General features: G+C 45.5%; 1 protein-coding gene across 3 annotated transcripts in view; it reads right to left on the minus strand.

The window, feature by feature from the left end:
- Positions 1-20963, minus strand: part of ABCC4 (ATP binding cassette subfamily C member 4) — a 319962-nt gene that overhangs the window by 255412 nt on the left and 43587 nt on the right. For all 3 annotated transcript variants that reach the window (XM_030813558.1, XM_030813557.1, XM_030813556.1), the window contains exons 2-3: positions 8291-8401; positions 7623-7743 (exon numbers count right to left, since the gene is read on the minus strand). In XM_030813558.1, coding sequence (XP_030669418.1) covers positions 7623-7743; positions 8291-8401 — 232 coding nt within the window. The remainder of the gene's footprint in view (positions 1-7622; positions 7744-8290; positions 8402-20963) is intronic.

A 20963-nucleotide genomic window follows, 5' to 3' on the forward strand; every position in this document is an offset into this window, starting at 1 on the left:
GCTAGGAAAAATGGTTGATTCCACAGCTGCGGCAAAAACTGTTCAGGGAGCCTAAAACATCTGTCATACCAGAAAATGAGGAATTTGCGAAGACTAATAGTATATAGGCAAAAGTCTCAGGGCCCGACTTCAATAGACTCCCACTAGCCAAAGACAGCCAAAGTGTGGCACAGGGATAATAACTATAATGAACAGCACATCAGAACTGTTTAACTCCATGAGCTCACAATCATACTCATCAAAATAAACAGAACAAGCAATAACAAAAAAATCCATTAACTCCAGAGGAAAATGCTGGAGAATCACTCATTATTTTGAAAATCGGCTTTTAAAAACAGTAACAAAATTAATCATTTCTCCTGCCTTTCCTATAGGTGTACTGTAACTCAGAGTATCAAAGAGTTGATAATGGCAAAGTTTCTCTTTATGCAAATATTTCAGCTAACAAATGAGGAACTGGAATATCACCACTTTGCAAACTCCTAACAAATTAATGCATCTTAAGCAATGATCATGAATGGCTCCAAATACCACACACACATAACCAGACCTAAGTGAGGTATCTCGAAGTGGCAGGTGGTACACACCCTCACCTTCAAAGTACTCCTGCCAAAGGGAGGAGTGGGGAAAATAAAACCTGAATCACATCAAGCTTCTAAATCTAACCACTAACTTCTGGTACCAGATGGACATGTTAAATGATACAGCATGCAAGGATGCAGAGGTTCACAGGAGGGGGAGAAGGGATATGCAATGAGCCCAATCTAGACCCTGAGAATCTGTGCAGGGCAAGCAACATGGTTTCTTCAATTAAAAAGTACACATGCGGCTGGGCATGATGGCTCACAGCTGTAATCTCAGCCCTTTGGGAGGCCGAGGCAGGTGGATCACTTGAGGTCAGGAGTTTGAGACCAGCCTGGCCAACATGGTGAAACCCCATCTCTACTAAAAATACAAAATTACCCGGGCGTGGTGGCAGATGCCTATAATCCCAGCTACTCAGGAGGCTGAGGCAGGAGAATCACTTGAACCCAGGAGGCAGAGGTTGCAGTGAACCAAGATCATGCCACTGCACTCCAGCCTGGACAAGGGCAAAACTCCATCTCAAAACACACACACACACATCTTCAGAGGGGGCAGTGAGCAGGGCTTCATAAAAATCAAGAGTGGTCATGAGTTGATAGTTACTGAAGCTGGCTTAGGGGTAGAGAGGGGCTTAGTATCCTGTTATATTTTATATTTTTGAAATGATCTTTAAAAACCTAAGAAAGATCCCAGCACTTTGGGAGGCCGAGGCAGACGAATCACTTGAGGTCAGGAGTTCAAGACCAGGCTGGCCAACATGGTAAAACCCTGTCTCTACTAAAAATAAAAAAATTAGCTACATGTGGTGGTGTAAGCTTGTAATCACAGCTATTCGGGAGGCTGAGGCAGAAGAATGGCTTGAACTAAGGAAACAGAGGTTGCAGTGAGCCAAGATCACACCACTGCACTCTAACCTGGGTGACAGAGCAAGACCTCTGGCTCAGAAAACAAAACAACCAAAGAAAGAAAACACCACATGAGGCTTGGCCTTGGCCCTCATGTCAGGCAGCTGAACAAGGAATGTAGAATTGAAGTTATTAAAAACCACCTCATTGGCCAGGCATGATGGCTCACGCCTGTAATCCCAGCACTCTGGGACGCCAAGGTGGGCGGATCACAAGGTCAAGAGATCAAGACCATCCTGGCCAACATGGTGAAACCCCATCTCTACTAAAAATACAAAAAAATTAGCTGGGTGAGGTGGCACACACCTGTAGTCCCAGCTACTTGGGAGGCAGAGGCAGCAGAATCACTTGAACCCGGGAGGCAGAGGTTGCAGTGAGCCGAGATCGTGCCACTGCACTCCAGCCTGGTGACAGAATGAGACTCCGTCTCAGGAAAAAAAAAAAATACACATCTCATTTCTCAAAGAAACATTTAGATAATCTTCAACTATCTAAAATACAAAGACCAACAAGCAGCATAGATACAAATGGAGAAGTTGCCTGTGTCCTGGTTTGGCCCACACAGAGGATTCCCAAGCTCCTCCTTCCTTCTGCCCCCCTGCAGGCTCTAAGTGGGTGGATACTTGCTCGGTCTCCAGTCCCCATCACAGTCTCCATGGAGGTGCACACAGGGGACAGATGTGCTGGAAATTCGAGAGCTGTTCTGTTCTGATTAGCATTTGCCTGTAAGAGCACTGTGTTCACCATTAGACTAGTACTTGTTTCTCTGGGCATTATAATCATTCCTCAACTCTGACAATCATTCCTAATCTCACTTGTGTTACTTTGAAATTCCAACCTCAAAGACTCCCCGCAAACTGGTGTCACCATCCCTCTTCCTGCTGGTGTCACCATCAGTACGCAGGGAAGGCCCTGCTTGCATTCAGCTTAGTTAAGAGTATATGGCTAGGGAGTTATGGATCCACTGCACAGTTGTTCTGTAACCAGAGGAATTAACCCATTTGTGCCTAGCATTCCATTATTAGAACACTAACATTGTGGGAGTTATTTATATTCTACTGCTCAAGGTCATCGCCAAGGTCTGATTTTTCACACACAAAAAAAATTGGCAACCTCCGGCATAAGTAGATTAAAAAAGGCCTGAATATCATCACAGAAGCTTTTCACAAAATGCTAGGTTGAGTTTAGAGCTTCCACTATCTAAAATACGAAGATCCACAAGCAGCACAGACCCAAGACCAAAAAATGAAAAGCATCTTCATAAAATCAATTGTGAAACGAACATTTGTTCTAACTCCATAATTTTTTTTTTTTTTTTTGAGACAGAGTCTTGCTCTGTCACCTAGGCTGAAGTGCAGTGGTGCGATCTCAGCTCACTGCAACCTCCACCTCCCAGGTTCAAGCAATTCTCCTGCCTCAGCCTCCTGAGTAGCTGGGATTGCAGGCACCCACCACCACATGCCCAGCTAATTTTTATATTTTTAATAGAGACGGGGTTTTACCAGGTTGGTCAGGCTGGTCTCGAACTCCTGACCTTCTGATCCGCCCGCCTTGGCCTCCCAAAGTGCTGGGATTACAGGCATGAGCCACCGCGCCTGGCCTAATTTTCTTTTTTAGAGACAAGGTCTTGCTCTGTCACCCATGCTGGAGTGCAGTGGTGCAATCATAGCTCACTAAAGCTGGGAACTCCTGGGCTCAAATAATCATCCCTTGGCATCCCAAAATGCTGGGATTACAGGCATAAGCCACTATGCCTGGTCAATAGACAGCTTTAATGATTGAAAACCCAAAACAACACCTGAAATGTTTTTGAGATGTTACACTCCCTACCTTCATCTTAAGAAATTATTTCTCTCCAACTTCTCCAAAACAACCAAGTGTCAATAGGCAAGTCTGGGAAAACAATAGTATTTATACTAGAATTCAGGCTGTTTTCACTGCTAGAAGGAAAAGGAAAAAAACAAAAAATCCAAGGATTACTTCGAGTTGAACTGGGAAGAGCTTTAGCTCCCTGAACTTTACTGCATTGGAACTAAAAGTCCTACCAGTTATCATGTTAAAGACACAAAGTTAAAATGAGCATCATCTGCTAGTCACCATGATCATCTAAAAAATAACTGACTACTGTCTAATTTTATACCATAAACCACCAAGATATTGGTGTAAACACAGGACCAACAAGTGCTCTCTTGTGAAATGCCCAGGCTCCACTTTATATGAGAGGTGCCTGCCATCAGCACTGTGTGGGTCCATCTTAACACCTTAGCCTGCCGCCCTAATACCTGGGGCCCACCTTGCTAGTGGGAGGGTTCAGATACCAGGACAGAAGAGGTGTCCCCATACTAGTGACTGATCTGGGGTCTTCATCCTTGCCAAGCAAACTGCAAACCCAATTCACAATTCAGGCCAAAGGCTTCTAAAACTGCAGAGATATCATTGCTATGCAGGAAACCCAGAGACTTTGATAAGTAAAAACAGGGAACTTGACATCTGCCCAGACCATCAGTCAATGTCGTGACCACGCAAGACCACAAGCTTCCTGCTCGTCTGTCCGAGGAGGAGACAACTGGGAATGGTGTCTTAACAGCGTGGATGTTGATGAACTTGGGTCAGCAGGGCTGCCACGCCTCACACATTTGGAGGATGGTACTCAGTGGGAGACAGGTTTCTAAAGGGTTCTTGGTCAGCCAGGCACAGTGGCTCACACCTGTAATCCCATTAAATTGGGAAGGTGAGGTGGGCCGATGGCTTGAGCTCAGGAGTTCTAGACCGGCCCAGATAACATGGTAAAACCTCATTTCTACTAAAAATACAAAAAATAAGCCAGGCATGGTGCATGCCTATAGTCACAGCTACTCAGGAGGCTGAGGTGGGAGGATTGCTTGAGCCCAGGGAGATGGAGGTTGCAGTGAGCTGAGATCACACCACTGTACTCCAGCCTGAGTGACAGAGTGAGACCCCACCTCAAACAAAAACATTAAAAAAAAAATTAAAAAACAAAAAGGGTTCGTGGTCGACCTCAATGTACCTTGGTGCTCTGACCTGCCCAGCACCCCAGCCACTCTCTAGCACGTCACCTGACTTTCCAACCCCAGGAGACCTAGGAACCTAGGGTAATTTATAATCCCCAATCTGATTTCCCACAGCCATGCCCCACTGCTCCAGGGAGCTCTTAGCATCTGACTTATCCCTAGGCCAAGTTCAAGAAGCATGTGCTGGATACCCTGAAGACAGAGTTCTCAAGACAGCTTTACGACAGTCTGGAGATGGTTTGGGCCCTAAGTCAGCACGCCTGAGACTGAATCTGGGCTCTGTCATTTACACTTTGTGTGGCCCTGGGCACATTATGTAACTACATAGCACCCAGTGTCCTCTTCCCAAAAGTAGGGGTAAAAGAATGCCTTCTGACTGAGCATGGTGATTCCCGCCTATAATCCCAGCACTTTGAGAGGCCAAGGTGGGAGGATCGTTTGAGCCCAGGAGTTCAAGACCAACCTGGGCAACATAGTAAAACAAAAAATACAAAAATTAACCAGGCATGGTGGCACGCACCTGTGGTCCCAGCTACTCGGGAGGATTGCTTGAGCCCAGTAGGCCAAGGCTGCAGTGAGCCAAGATAGCACCACTGCACTCCAGCCTGGCAACAGAGTGAGACCCTATCTCAAAAAATAAAATAACATACCCTAACATAAAATGAAAGAAAGAAAAAGAAAAGAAAAGAAAGAGAAAGACAGAAAGAAAGAAGAAAGAAAGAAAGAAAGAAAGAAAGAAAGAAAGAAAGAAAGAAAGAAAGAAAGAAAGAAAAAAGAAAGAAAGAAAGAAGGAAAGAAATCATAGCAGTTCCTGGTACATACTATTTTTCAAGTACTCACTGTCACTATTATTGCAACTACTGCTACTAGTACTGCTGCTGCTTATTACTACTGAGTACCAACCACTACCAATCCTGCTGCTGCTTCTACTAGCACTGCTGCTGCTAAGCAGTACTGAGCATGAGCCCCCATATTTGCCAGGTCCTCCACTCCCTACTTTTCTGCCATGACTGCCCAATAACCACCCCGCTAAAAGAAAGACCAGCTCTCCACCAACTGTACCTGTATTAAAGCTCCCCTCGATCCGGGCCCCTTCCCACATGCCCCCCCAGCAGTAAGGATTACCATGCTCCCAGCACCAGAGTGGGGCCTGTCCTCAAGTCTCAGGAGAAATTCACATTTCTACAGCCTCTACTTCTATGCCTGCTTCTCCCAAAAGCTTACCCAAATCTCATTGTAGTCCAGTCACCACCTGTGGGTTAGAGACCCCACCCCAAGTGGCTGGCAGCCCACATCAGCACAGACAGCCCTGAGCATGACAAGCTCAGTTCCTTCTAAATCATCCTGTTTTCAATTTCATAAGCAGCTGGTAACAAAGGGAAACTAGAGAAATGGAAGTAGCTGAGGGAGGCCTGCCTCGAAACGTATGTGAGGCCATTCATTCCCACCACACCTAACCAGACACCTGGCATGAGCCTTAGGCACTTACAGAGGCTCCATAGCTACCAGACAACTTCTCTGAGGTTGCACAGCCAAACTGGGCCAGGAAATCCTGCACACACTGGCCACATTGACACCAACTTGTCATTCTATTTCTTTCCAACTGAGATCGATTGGGGCCATGTGGAAACACCATCACTGGGACACCCCGGCACAGGTTGAAGAGGGGCTGGGAGAGCCTGAGGGGCTCCTGGCCCTCTTCCACCCTCAAGTCAGGTCCACCGGTTATTCTGCACGTCCACCCCGTCCTCCACAAAGCCACAGCAGCAGGCAGCCAGGGCGGGTACCCTCTCAAAGGTGGCACTCACCATCTGGCACCCTGGCCAACACACCTTTGTCACCAATGAGACCATCCGTCTCCCAGGACCGTCCAGTCCCCTGTTGTCTGACAGATTCCTCTAGTGTAGGGCAGAGCTCACCCACCTGCCTCCCACTGCCCACCGTGCCCTCCACAACAAAAAGCATGTTCGACAGGAGCAAACCCCCTACATACAAACCAACCGCCTCCCCCCACCTCATTCCCAACAAAATGCACCGTGACAACTCCCCATCCTGCATTTAAAGCCACTCTTTTGTACAACGGCAACATCCACCCCTCTTACTTTCATGGACTACTGACATCCCTAAGGTAGCACAGAGGACACAAGTCACCCAGCAGGACCCTCTGCATCTCCTCTAGCAGGCCGCAGACCAGAACAGACAGGCTACCTGGCAGTGTGCCTAGGCAGAACACTGTATTTCTGCAGGATCTCGACAGAGGCCCTTCGGGGTAACAGAGGTCATTGCCCTCCTGGCTTTCTTTCATTTTTCATAGAATGTCCATTTATATACTCTCTGCAGGGCCAGGCACCGAGACTCTACCTTCCAACCAGCAATCTACGCCCACAACAAGGAAGACACACTGGATGGGTGTGATGAATCCCCTGGGGTGCACAGTCCTCGGACCTTCTTCCCAGAGGGGATTTTGGCTCCCAGCACCTGGGCCCACTCGGAGGGGGTAGCTCTTGGGTCTTCAGCCAGCTCCAGCCTCTGGGGCATCACCGCCAGCCCAGGTGCAAGGCCCTCAGCTCCGTTTCCCTGAGAGGGGAGAGGTGACAATACCTCTCCAGGAGAGCATTTATCAGATTTGGCTTGGTGAACAGTTATTTGTTGAGCACCTGTAAAATGTCTTACATTATTCTGGGCTCCGATCCAAAATCACTTCCTCTAAACCACAGGGCACGCATTCCTCCAGGCTGTAGGATCCTCTTTTGACCAGGAGTGACTCTTAGCATTTAAAACATTTACTGAGCATCAACATTGTCCTACCATTTTGAATAAAATACTCTTCTTCCATGATACTGCATTTTAATTGGTTACAAGAAAAACAATAATGACCTTGAACTTCAGTCACTTAAGTATTCACCCGGATAAATACACTCACTGAACTAACTACCTAATGCTTCCTAGACATGTTTAATCCTTAGACCTTAAAATACCTTCAAACCCCATCTGGCCACTTCTCCCTTCTGTTCCCCCATCCATTACAGCACCAGTCAATGGCGAGCATGTTTACTGAATGTGTCCTGAAAAACAATTCATGGTATGTAAAAGCTTTTACCTCAATTAACGTAAAAATTCCCAAAACTAAATAAGATTTCCAGTAACACTTTATGATTGCTCTTGTTAAAGAAGGCTTCTGTGCGTCATTCTCAGCTCTTAAAACTTCTTTATCCCAGAACCTACAATGAGGAAAAAGCTTCGTAAATAAGAGTGAACCCCGCCACAATATAAAACAGGGGAGATGGCAGAGTGACAGTTATGCATTTAAGACAGGGCATTTTGTGACTATCTCATAAATGCTGCTAATTGCTCCCAGGGCTCCTGAAGGTTATGTGTGGTATAGAATCTGTAGCATCAGAAAAACAGGCCTTGAGGGGAAGTCTGGGGAAACAAGTTACTGCCAAGCTTTACTGGATTGAAGCCCCATCAGTAGCACAGATAAGCCAGACAACCTCCTCCAGCCACAATACTTCCATCTCCAGGGACAGACCTCAGGCATCTCGGGCCTTAGGTGCTGGCTCCCCTGACCTCTACGGAGGCACAGGAAACAGGAGTTTCCCCCAGGCCACCATGGTTGGCTGAGCCTAGGGGCAGCCTGAGGAAGGTGACACACATTCACCTTAAGGGTAAACAGAGGCTTCAGATGGGACCCAGGAAGGTAAAACCCACTCCCCACACACAGACACCCACGCTTCCTTAATGCCTACTTTACTGCCTCCCACTTACCCTTGCAACTCCTCTCCAAGGTGCTGTGAGCGGTCTTCCGGCAGCACTGAATACATATCATCTTCCTCTAATCTCCGTTTATGGCCAATTTTAAACAAGGGATTGAGCCACCTGTTAACAAGAGAAAAGAGACATATATCCAGAATTACACATCCGTGTTTAAGTAGACTCCTAGCTCCATGGGTATTGCTTAAACTTACCTTTAAAATACATACAGCTATATATAGACAGATATGAATATATAGAGCTAGAGAGAGAAAAATTAACATGTGCGCAGTACACACACACACACGCACACACGCACAGTCCCTAGCTCTATCCACAGACAGGCGCCAGAAGCAATGACACGCCAGTAACTGAGAGCATGCTGTTGCCCAGATCTTGGTTTCCAAAACCATTATTATCTAAAAGGAACCAGGGCTTCTTGAAGAAATAGCTGATTCAAAGGCTGGGGCAGAAAAAGTACAAGATGGGCCATGAGATACCATAAGATAAGGAAACATTCAAGGAATCAAGAGGATGGGCCCAAAGAACAGAGGACCCAGCTTGACGGGGTCCCACTAGACAAGTCTGTGATAATGGAAGCATCCAAATAAATCATGACAGCAATGAATACTAACCCACTGAATAACAAAAGAATCCACGAATCCTTACTGAGACATAAATGGGGGAAGAAGGAAAAAGCTCTCAGACAAAGAATGATGAGGTTAGAAAACATTTTCAATGGAAGCTAAAACCAGTCAGTGAAAGTTTGATGGGACATTTACATAATTCAAAATTATCTAGCTACAAATTATTTATCAGTTATGAAAGGAAAAATAGTAATCTTGCAAAAGACAGAAAGAACTTATTCAAATATTTTGAGATTCTTTTTTACTAAAAAAAAAAAGAAAAATCAAAATGGTCATCCATTAGGAATCATTTAAATGATAATAATTAACATCACTAATCATTAAATGATAATAATTAACATGCACCAGGCATAGTGACTCACACCTGTAACTCCAGAGCTTTGGGAGGCTGAGGAGGGAGAATGGCTTGAGCCCAGGAGTTTGAGACCAGCCTACACAACACAGTGAGATGCCCACCTCTACTAAAAACTTATAAGGAAAAAGTCTAGGCAGTGGCTCATGCCTGTAACCCCAGCACTTTAGGTGGCTGAGGTAGGCGGATCACTTGAGGCCAGAAGCTCGAGACCAGCCCGGCAAAACCCCATCTCTACTAAGAAAATATAAAAATTAGCGAGGTGTGATGACACATGCCTGTAATCCCAGCTACTCGGGAAGTTAAGGCACAAGAATCACTTGAGCCTGGGAGGCGGAGGTTGCAGTGAGCTGAGATCGATGCCACTGCACTCCAGCCTGGGAAACAGAGTAAGACTATCTCAAAACAATAAAAAATATAAATAATAATTAAAATGTAGCCAGATGTACTGGTGTGAGCCTGTGATCCCAGCTATTCCAGAGGCTGAGGTGGGAGGATGGACTGAGCTCAGGAGGTTAAGGCTGCAGTGAGCTGTCATCGCCACTGCACACCAGCCTGAGCAGAACAGCAAGGCTTTGTCTAAAAAAAAAAAAGAAGAAGAAGAAGAAGAAACATATTTGTGCCCCATTAGGAAACCTCTAATACCTTTGATAGATGCAACTACTCAATTACACCAACTTCTTTCATCTTGGCTGTCTTGTCTGGCCATGTGTCACCTTTAATAGGCATGTTTTAATATGGGGATTGTCTAATCTAGGAAGCCCTTCCCATGGGGAACCCACTGCCTGGTGGCTTCTGCCTGCAGTGAAATGGTGGGCTTTCAATGCCCTGTAAGATTGGAGCACACATTGCAGTTACGTTCAGGATTCCGGAAACCTCCTGCTGATCCAAACTAGCAATTCTAATTAACCCAATGGCAAGAAGAACTCATCAACTCACCTCTTTCTCCTCACCTCCTCCAAAATGTGTCCAGAAGACTGTAACCTAACCAGTCCAGCTTCAACTTAGGTGGGTTTCCCAGACATGCCTGAGATGACTTCTGCATGCCCGAGACCTCCCTTCCAGCAGAACCTCATACAGTATATTTCAGCAAGGACTTCTAAGTAAAATTCACTGGTGTCTTTTTGGACTAAAGAGTTTTTTTTTAATCAGAGAATAAAACTGGCTCCAGGAAGTTAAAAAATTAAGGAAAGTGAGAATGGTAAGTCTGTTCCACAGGCTGAACAGTTAACTGCATAATATTTAGAAATATTAACAAGGAGGGATGCCACTGTTGAGTTAAAAGTATCTGCAATCAGAAGAGACCCAAAGCTTCTATTAGAGGATGACACAAATCAGTGAAGACTTATCAAGGACCCTCCTACTCCCTCTCATTGCCCAGATCTCAAAAAGCTGGGCTGAAAGATGTGGGTACCAGCAAGAGCTAAAGGCTTCTGCCTGATGATAAAAGTCAACTTTGACAAGAGACTAAATTATCTTCAACCATCTATGTAAGGACTTTATACATGGAAATCTAAGTCAATCGGCTCCTTATTACCAATGTATCCCTGAGGGGGTCTAGTCAACGATTCCAGACCACTGCCAAATGAGCCATTCCTCCACCCAGTTCTGCCCCAGTGGCCCTTCTCTCCTCAGACTTAGTCTCTTCTCCCCCTTGTCTCCCACAAAACTTAGTACAGCAGCATCACTTCCCTCCTAACTGTCCTACTAGGAGTACAACACTTTCAGGGCAATGACTACTCCCATGTTATTTGGAATCCCCATTATGCCTGGTATGTGATAGATACTCAATAAACAGTTATGGAAGGAAGGAATGATTGTATTATTGAATAGGACAGATGGGTAGAGTACCTTGAACAATGATCTGGGGTAAAATTCAATACAAACTCAATATGGCATAGTCGTGCTCACTGCCAAACACAGGAAGCCATCAGCTTCAGCGATACAGGAGACATTCTCCACCCCAGGACCACAACCCCCAGCATCATTTCCAGCAAGCAGGAGTCTTAGACAAGGGTTAGTAGAGAGTTTTGTCGTTTATTGTTGTTGGTGGTGGTGGCATTTAGTTTTATTTAGTTTTTGTTGTTTTTTCCCCCAAGGATTTGAAAAGTTCTGAATACTGGTTTCTTTTTTTTTTTTTTGAGATGGAGTCTCACTCTGTTGCCCAGGCTGGATGGAGTGCAGTGGAGCGATCAGAGCTCACTCAGATCAGATCAGAGCTCAGCAGCCTCAAACTTCTGAACTCAAGCAATCCTCCCGCCCCTATCTCCCAAGTAGCTAGGAGTACAGGCAACATGCCACTGTGCCTGGCTAATATTTTTATTTTTGATAGAGACCAGGTCTCTCTATGTTGCCCAGGCTGGTATCGAACTCCTGGGCTCAAGCGATCCTCCCACTTTGGCCTCCCAAAATTCTGGGATTACAGGCATGAGCCACCAAGCTTGGCCAATAGTGGTTTCTTAATGTGGTATAAGGGGGAAAACACAGGTCCCAGCTCCCTGTCTCTGTGACCCTAACCAGAGTCTTCAGTTTCTATGAGCTTCATTTTCCCCATATCCACAAGTAAAGGAGGAAATAAAAGCTAACTTATCTTTGGTAAATCCCCTCACTTTCTCTTTCCCTCTCTCCTTTTTTTCCCTTTCAGCTCTCTTTTAGCCCTCTCTGCCTCCTTAATTCCCTGAAGGCCCTTTCTATTTCTCTTCTCCTCCTCTTTCCTGACCTTTTTGTAACAACTGGCCAAGATGGAACTAAAATATTATTTCATTACTTGATACTCATTGAATCAAGATTGTTCTGTCTTTAATGGACAAGTTCAATATTTTATATTCTTCAGAAACCAAGCCTAATAAAACCTTTCTCAATGGATTATGCATTTGCATAACCATAAAATTATAGTCTATCAAAGAAGAAAAGTTTCCCCCACTTTTATTAGAAATAAACAATACTAAAAGAAGAAACTAGGGAGGGAAGGTCCTCTCTGCTGTATACCTTCTGAACTTGGGCCTGGAATCACGGGATCCAGGAGGTAAGTCAGAAGGCAGGTTTGTGCTCAGACCCATGAAGAAGGTCAAAGCTGTGAGCTAAGCCGAGAGTTTAGAGAACAAGGAAGGCTAGGGGCAGGTTGAATGAAAGCCCCTGTGGCAGCCCACTGAAGGAGTTCGCTTGTGTCTCTCGATGCTATACAGCCATCCCCCCATATCCACAGTTTCGCTTTCCACAGGTTGAGTTACCCATGGTTGACTGAAAAGATTAAATGGGAAATTCCAGAAATAATTCCTAAGGCTTAAACTGCATACTGTTCGGAGTAGCATGATGAAATCTCCCACAAACCCACCCAGGATGGGAATCCTCCCTCTGTCCAGCATTTCCACGCTGCAGACGTCACCCACCTTTAGTCACTTAGTAGACACCCTGGGCGCTCAGATCTATTGTCATGGCATCACAATACTGCTGTTCAAGTCACCCTTATTTTACTTAATAATGTCCCCAAAGAGCAAGTACAAGGATGCTAGCCACTTGGATATGCCAAGGAAAAGCCACAAAGCCTTCCTTTATGTGAAAAGGTTAAAGTTCTCAAGCCAATAAGAAAAGGAAAAAAAATTGTATGCTGAAGTTGCTGAGATCTGGTTTAAGAGTGAACCTTCTATCGATGAAATGGTGAAGAGTATATTGTTGTAATTATTCTATTTTATTATCATTGTTAATCTCTTACTGTGCTCAATTTATAAATTAAACTTTACCATAGATATGTGTAAGTAGGGCCAGGTGTGGTGGCTCACACCTGTAATCCTAGCACTTTGGGAGGCCGAGGCAGGTGGATCGCCTGAGGTCAGCAGTTTAAAACCAGACTGGCCAGCATGGTGAAAACTCATCTCTACTAAAATACAAAAATTATGCGGGCGTGGTGGCAGGCACCTGTGATCCCAGCTACTTGGGAGGCTGAGGCAGGAAAATTGCTTGAAACTGGGAGGCAGAAGTTGCAGTGAGCCGAGATCACACCTTTGCACTCCAGCCTAGGTGACAGAGCGAGACTGTCTCAAAAACAAAACAAACAAACAAACAAAGATATGTGTAAGCAGGAAAAAAAAACACTAGGGTTCAGCACTATCCACGGCTTTAGGCAGCCACTGAGGTGAGGGTCTTGGATGAGGGTAGTTCCCCTGCCTCCTCGGAATGGGGGGACTACTGTACATCTATAAAGAGAGTGAAATAGATACGCAGGACTTAAACTAGATGGCCTTAATGCTTCCTTCCATGAACTTTCTCTATTTGGAAGCCACAAAATAGTAAAGGACTAGAATTCTGGTGCCAGGAATTCAACACTTATTTTAAACAGTATCTGCTGTCTGGTGACCACCCTAGACTCGGAACTTCTAATCTTGGTATCTTTAAATCTGAATGCCTTTTGTTCCTCATTCAGTTTCCACTGTTCTTCCTTACCTTCCTGTGTTTCTAAGGAAAACACCTGAGAATGCCTCTCCCCTCCCCACACCTCCACGATAGAAAGGTTAGTGCACGGCCAACCATGCCCACCCCGGGCTTTCTCCAAAACAGCTCCATTGAAGAAATGATGCTGAGTTTCCATTTTGCACACTGACCCTCCCATGGGGCTCACCCTCTGCCTTTACCCACACTTAAATTTTCTCTGTAGTGTCTGTCACCATTTGAAAGGCTATTGCATTTCACTTTTTTTCAAAATTATGTATTCCCCCCAGAGAATCTGGGTTTTTCTGTGTTGTTTGCTGCTAAGCCATCGTCACCTAGAACATGCTGGCCACATAGAAGGCACCTAGATTTGTCACATGAATGAGCACATCCTCCAAAAATCCCCAAATTTGGCCTGGCATGATGGCTCATGCCTGTAATCCCAGCACTTTGGGAGGCCGAGGCAGGTGGATTACTTGAGGTCAGGAGTTCGAGACCAGCCTGGCCAACATGGTGAAACCCCGTCTCTACTAAAAATACAAAAATTAGCCAGGCATGGTGGAGGACACCCATAATCCCAGCTACTCAGGAGGCTGAGGTAGGAGAATCGCTTAAACCCAGGAGGCGGAGGTTGCAGTGAGCCGAGACTGCACACTGCACTCCAGCCTGGGCAACAGAGCGAGGCCCCATCAAAAAAAAAAAAAAACAAATTTAATATAAACTCCAAAATCCATCTTCAGAGACAAGTCTCCATATAAATATAATACATGGAAGGTTAAGTGTTCCTTCACATGTGGGCAATACCCTCATGCAAATTTTTGTATAAAGTGGATTTTTCTCTTTTTTTTGAGACAGGGTCTCACTCTCTCACCCAGGCTGGAGTGCAGTGGCGCAATCATACCTCACTACAGACTCAACCTCCCAGGCTCAAGTGGTCCTCTCACCTCAACCTCCCAAGTAGCTGGGATAACAAGGCACATGCCACCATGCCCAGCTATTTTTTTTAAGTATATTTTTGTAAAGATAGAGTCTCACTATATTGCCCAGGCTGGTCTCGAACTCCTGGCCTCAAGTAATCCTCCCACCTTGGCCTCCCAAAGTGTTGGGATTATAGGCATGAGCCACTGCGCCTGGCCTAAAGGGGGTTTTATAAACAGAACTGGGTAACACTTTACTTTCTACCTGACACTACACACAGAATTTCTCAGAGTATTATATGTTTTTTCTAAATCTAGTCTTAATAAGCTTTCAACCTCTTTATATATATAAAATAGTTTTCTGAACTGATGGTCATAATTTTACTTAAAAAAAAACAAAAAAAAAAACATGGCTAGTAACTAAGGGCACATACAATACTCCTGACTCATAACCAGCTGCTGATTCAACACCTCCTCCTCTTGGGTGTCTGATAAGCATATCAAACTAAATAATGCCCAAACCGAACACCTTATCATCCCACAAAAAAATTCTGCTCCTCCCAGGCTTCTCCCTCTCAGTTATCAGCCATCACATCTTTCCCCTTGCCCAGATTTTCCAAAAAAAAGAAAACCTTCAGGTGACCCTGCAGGCCATCCCTACTTTGTCACTCTTTGATAGGACACATCTAAGCCATCCAAGTCCTATTATTTCAACCTGCAAAGTATATCCAGAAACAGTCACACTGACCCTATGAGGCTCACCCTCTGCCCCTGCCCAAGCTTAAATTTTCTACTCAGCACCTGTCAACATTAGAAGGGCTATTATATTTCACTTTTTTTTGAAATCATGTTTTCCCCCGGAAGCATCTGGGCTCCACAAGGATGGGGTTTTTCTGTGTTGTTGCTAAGCCGCCCACACCTAGAACATGCTGGGCACATAGAATCACCCAGATTTGTCACATGAATGAACACATCCTCTAAAAATTACCTATTTTAACATATTTAAACTCCAAAATCCATTACGAGTCCATGGTATCAACTTCTCAGTTACAAATATAAATATTAAATAATTTACAGATATAAATAAGTCTGCAATAGCAAAAGTTTCCTAAAGGCCTGGATTCTGCAAATGGGTTTCAGAAAGAGGGTGCAAGGACACACACCGGTGCAAATGTGCATTTTCTCGTAAGTAGGTGACTGAGTGCTAGGGAGGAAGGAATGGTGTAGCCCACCGCCAGCACACTTCTCGTGTAATGCTCCAGCAATTCTGCTCAGACCCCAAAACCTGAATGCCCAAAAGAAAACAAAATCCGTCCAAAGTTCACCAGGGCCTCTGTCCTTACAAAGTTTCCCATGGCCTGGCTCCAAGGGGAGCCCGACACACCTGATTTCTTCAATCTCCTCCCATTCTCTGCAGTCCGAAATAGCCATTCTCCATGCCCTAAAGTTCAACGCTCACCAGGCACAGGCATCGCTGGAATGGATCTCGCGTGAGGGTGGAGCACCCACACCACAGGTGTTCTCAGCATGGTCCCAATCCAGCTTATCTCGGCGCATGGCCAAGTAAATTAAACTCAGGTTCCTCCCTTCCTAAAACATGCTCAAAGCCCATTTTCTCATCCCTTCCCGCTTCACTCTACTACCTGTTCTTTCTATGCCAACCTAAGCAACGGGCAATGTGGACCCTGTCCACCTCTCTTCCGGGTCTCCCAACCCCCCTCCACACCTGCACTCTGGGTTCAACATGGGTCCTTCCGTGCCGTAGGCACCTCAGAGATTTCCTACTATGGAGCTTCGAAGCCTTCTCTGGTTCATCCACAGCCTTCTTGTCTCCCCGTTCTCCCACCAGCTAATCCATGCCTTTCACTTCTTCACAGGGCCCTCATTTTATAATCCCATCTTCCCAGCACTTTCCCACACGACAACCAGTACCAAGCATCTACAGCCATTGTGCATGATTAGCCATCTTAGTCTTCTTCCTAAAAAAAGACGCACTTGGCCTATTTGTACACAATTTAGTAACAGAATAAAATGAAGAAATGTGAGTAAGATTTTTTTTTTTAAGAGACAGGGTCTCACTTTGTCACTCAGGCTGGGGTGCAGCGGCATAATCATAGCTCATTGTAACCTGAAACTCCTGGGCTCAAGCAACCCTCTCACATAGCTGAGACTAGAGGTGCGTGCCATCATGCCCGGCTAGGTGAGTAGGACATTAATTATTTCTGCAGCCCAAGTTATGCGGCTGACTCATAAGGAGATGAAAGCATTGTTCACTGCAACTAGCAAGTTAAGGATCTGACGACTAGCCAGAGATGCCATACTATATAGTCAGCAAGGCCCGCGTGGCCACCTACTAGATGCAGAGCTCATTGTTGCCAAGATCCTTCTGAGCCCATCAGTGTATGATGTTGACTCTCCTCTGAAAATCAGGCCATTGGCCAGGGACTGTGGCTCACGCCTGTAATCCCAACACCTTGGGAGGCTGAGGCAGGAAGATTGCTTGAGCCCAGTAGTTTGAGACCAGCCTGGACAACATGTCAAAACGCTGTCTCGAAAAAACATACAAAAAACTGGCCAGGCGTGGTGGCATGCACCTGTAGTCCCAGCTACTCAGGAAGCTGAGATGAGAGAATCACCTGAGCCCAGGAAGTCAAGGCTGCAGTGAGCCGTGATCATGTCATTGCACTCCAGCCTGGATGACAGAGTGAGACCCTGTCTCAAAAAAAAAAAAGAAAAAAGAAAGAAAAAAGAAAAATAAAAAAAAAAATCTGGACATTAATTAGTGCCTATTCAAATCAAGCGCTTTCTTCCAAACGATTAAACTTCATCTCTCATAAGAGATGACATAGCTCTCTCTTGCTTCCAAGCTCAAATAACCACTTGCCAGCCTAAGGAATAAGACTGCTTAACAAAGAGAGCATCTGAAGCTACTCATTTAAATTTGTGCACCAAGAAGCACAGAGAATAATATACAATTGATCCTTGAACAATGCAGGGACTGGAGTGCCAACCCCCTGTGCAACCAAAAAACCACATATAATTTTTGACTCCCCAAAACCTTAACTAGTAATAGCCTACTGTTGGCTATTACTAGTTGATGAACACATATTTTGTATGCTGTATGTATTATATACTACATTCTTACAATAAAGTAAGCTAGAGAAAGGAAACTGCCATTAAGACAATCATTGTGGAAAATCACTGAGCAGAAGATACACATGGAAGTGGATCATCAAAGGTTTTCATCCTTATCATCTTCACATTGAGTAGGATAAAGAGGAAGAGGAAGATGAAGGATTGGCCTTGCTGTCTCAGAGGTGGAAGAGGCTGAAGAAAATCTGCACGTAGGCCGGGTGCAGCTCACGACTGTAATCTCAGCACTTTGGGAGGCCAAGGCGGGTGGATCACTTAGGGTCAGGAGTTCAAGACCAGCCTGGCCAACATGGTGAAACCCTGTCTCTATAAAAATACAGAAAAATTAGCCGGACGTGGCGGTGCACATCCCAGCTACTCAGGAGGCTGAGACAGGACAATCGCTTGAACCCAGGAGGTGGAGGTTGCAGTGAGCCAAGATCATGCCATTGCACTCCAGCCTGGGCAACAGAGTGAGACTTCATCTCAAAAAAAAAAAAAAAGAAAAAAGAAAATCTGTACGTAAGTGGACTCTTGCAGTTCAAACCCTTGTTGTTCAAGGGTCAACTGTGCTTCACTGGGGTCAAAGAATTGCTCTGGAAGCTAAATTACATGCATGTGAACGTGTAATTAACACTTCTCAAAGCTAAACAACTGATAGAATTTAGTCAGTTATCTTGATGCTTTCCCAGATTGCTCAAAGTTTATCTGTCCCTGGGAAATAAACATGAGTGTCTTTAAGACATGTGTCATGTCACTCAGCACACAGCCATGCCCCACACATAAGCCTCGCCTATGTGAGCCCACACATGCCTGCAGAAGCGCCAACCTGCCTTTCCAGGTGCATTTGTCCCAACAAGAACCAGATCCCATTTGTCCCAACAAGAACCCTTTGTCTCTACACCTTTGCCTCCATCACTGTGGCCCAAGGCGCCATGAATTTTCAGGACCCCAACAGCCTGCTAGCTGGCCTACCCACATTCACCCTTGGTTTCCCTGTGATCTTTCAATAGAAAAGCCAGAGTGGATTCTTAAAAATATCACACCATGCTGCTCTCCTGCAGTAGAAAAACAATGAAACTCACGGTGGGGTGCTGTGCTTGATTGGGTCCCATTCATTCAGTGTTCCAGCCACCCTGGCCTGATGTATTTCTGACAGTCTCCCACACTCCTGTTTGCCTGTCCCCTTGCCTGCGAGCAAATGCTTTTCCCCATCTTCTCCCACGGTTAGATCTTCTCTCCTGCAGGTCTCAATCCCCAGAAAGTCCTACCCTTGTGTACAAAAAAACAAACATACCCTCACTGTCGATCATTTACATCCCCATTCCCACTTTCTTTACCCATTTACTACAATCTGTGTAGATAAAAAATAATGCACTTAATTACTTTGTCACTTTCCCCTCTAGAACAAAAGCTCTCTGAGGGCAGGATTTTTTTATGGTGTTCACTGGGCCAGGGACCAGGCGAGCCACTCAAAACCAAGGAGTGAAAGAGTGAGTGACTCTCCACCCAGGCTGAGGAGCAGCAGCAGAGAACACCCACATCTGGGGCGCAGCAACCCTCTTTAAGCGCCTGCAGGAGAAGGGGAATGTGCAGGTCACTTGAGGTCAGTAAATGATTGAACAGATGCTCTAGCCTCACTCAATAAGTCATTTATTATTGAAAGAATAATGCATTTTAAAGTACTTTCAGGTGTGGCAAATTATTAATCATTGGTTAGTTTTCCTTGAAGAGTCTGCCAGCCCTGGCTGCAGCAGGCTCCTGGGCCCGGCCTGGGGGCTGCACTGGGGCAGGGTGGAGAGGGAGGTAGGCTGCTCAGAGTCAGGGACTCTGGAGAGCAGGAGCTGGGTGCAGGCAGACACAATGACAGATCTCACAGGAAGACCCACTCTACCTCATTAGAAACGCCTTCCCCCGGCTGGGCATGGTGGCTCACACCTGTAATCCCGGCACTTTGGGAGGCTGAGGTGGGTGGATCACCTGAGGTCAGGAGTTCAAGACCAGCCTGACGAACATGGAGAAATCCTGTCTCTACTAAAAATACAAAATTAGCCGGGCATGGTGGCACATGCCTGTAATCCCAGCTACTCGGGAGGTTGACGCAGGAGAATCGCTTGAACCAGGGAAGTGGAGGTTGTGGTGAGCTGAGATCACGCCATTGCACTCCAGCCTGGGCAACAAGAGTGAAACTCCATCTCAAAAAAAAAAAAAAAGAAAGAAAAAAAGAAACGCCTTCTCCTAAGGCAAGGTTTCTCAGCCTCGGCACTACTGGCATTTGGAGCTGAATAACTCTTTGTTGGGGGTGCCGGCCCGTGCCCTGTAGGATGGTTAACAGCATCCCTGGACTCCACCCTCAAGAAGCCAACAGCATCTCCCTCCCAAGTCCTGACAACTAAAATTATCTGAGGCATTGTCAGGGTGGCAAAATCACATGGATCAGAACCACTACACTAAGGTCTTTTATAGCCTTTCTGGACAGGCTATAGAATCTTACATCAAATGTTGGCCCCAGACAGAATTCGCAAGACAATGACAGCAGTCTTTTAGCCACGTTAGCAAATGATATAAACCCATTAGTAAATCCATTGGTTCAGTTCCACTCCAAGAGTTCAAGGCATCTGTGTTAACAAAGAATTACAGTAAGATGGGACATGTTACATCTGTGTAGTGTGGGAAATAAAAAAATTAAAAAAAAAAAAGATGGGACACATGTGGGCTATGCACAGACTCTACTTCTGGGCTTTCTAAGGGATCAACATCCCAGCTCACGAGACTCATCTTCTGTACAGCAGAGGTTCTCAAAGTGTGATCTCTGGACCAGCAGCACCAGAATCCCCTGAAGAGTTAGAAATGCAAATTCTCAGGACCCACTCCAGGTCTATGAATCAAGAACTTTAAGAGTGGGGCCCTGCAATCTGTATCTTCTGATGTTCTCCAGGTGATGCGGATGCAGGTTCAGGTTTGAGAACCTGCCATACAGCTTGCTTTGACACACCAAATGGGAAGCACTTGTCTGAGATACACGCCAATACTCCCAACCCAACCCTGGCTCATTAGCAAAATCCCTACCTCAGCCTGGGGAGTTTCACTGGGGAGTTTCTTGTTTTGTTTTTCGGTAAACTTCAATATGTTACCCAATTATGCCTGGGGAATTTTAAAACAAAAACCCACAGACACCTAGAACCCCATCCCAAATGACTGAATCAGAACAAGCC

Source organism: Nomascus leucogenys, chromosome 5 (genome assembly GCF_006542625.1).
Source record: "Nomascus leucogenys isolate Asia chromosome 5, Asia_NLE_v1, whole genome shotgun sequence".
In the NCBI taxonomy this organism is placed as follows: domain Eukaryota; kingdom Metazoa; phylum Chordata; class Mammalia; order Primates; family Hylobatidae; genus Nomascus; species Nomascus leucogenys.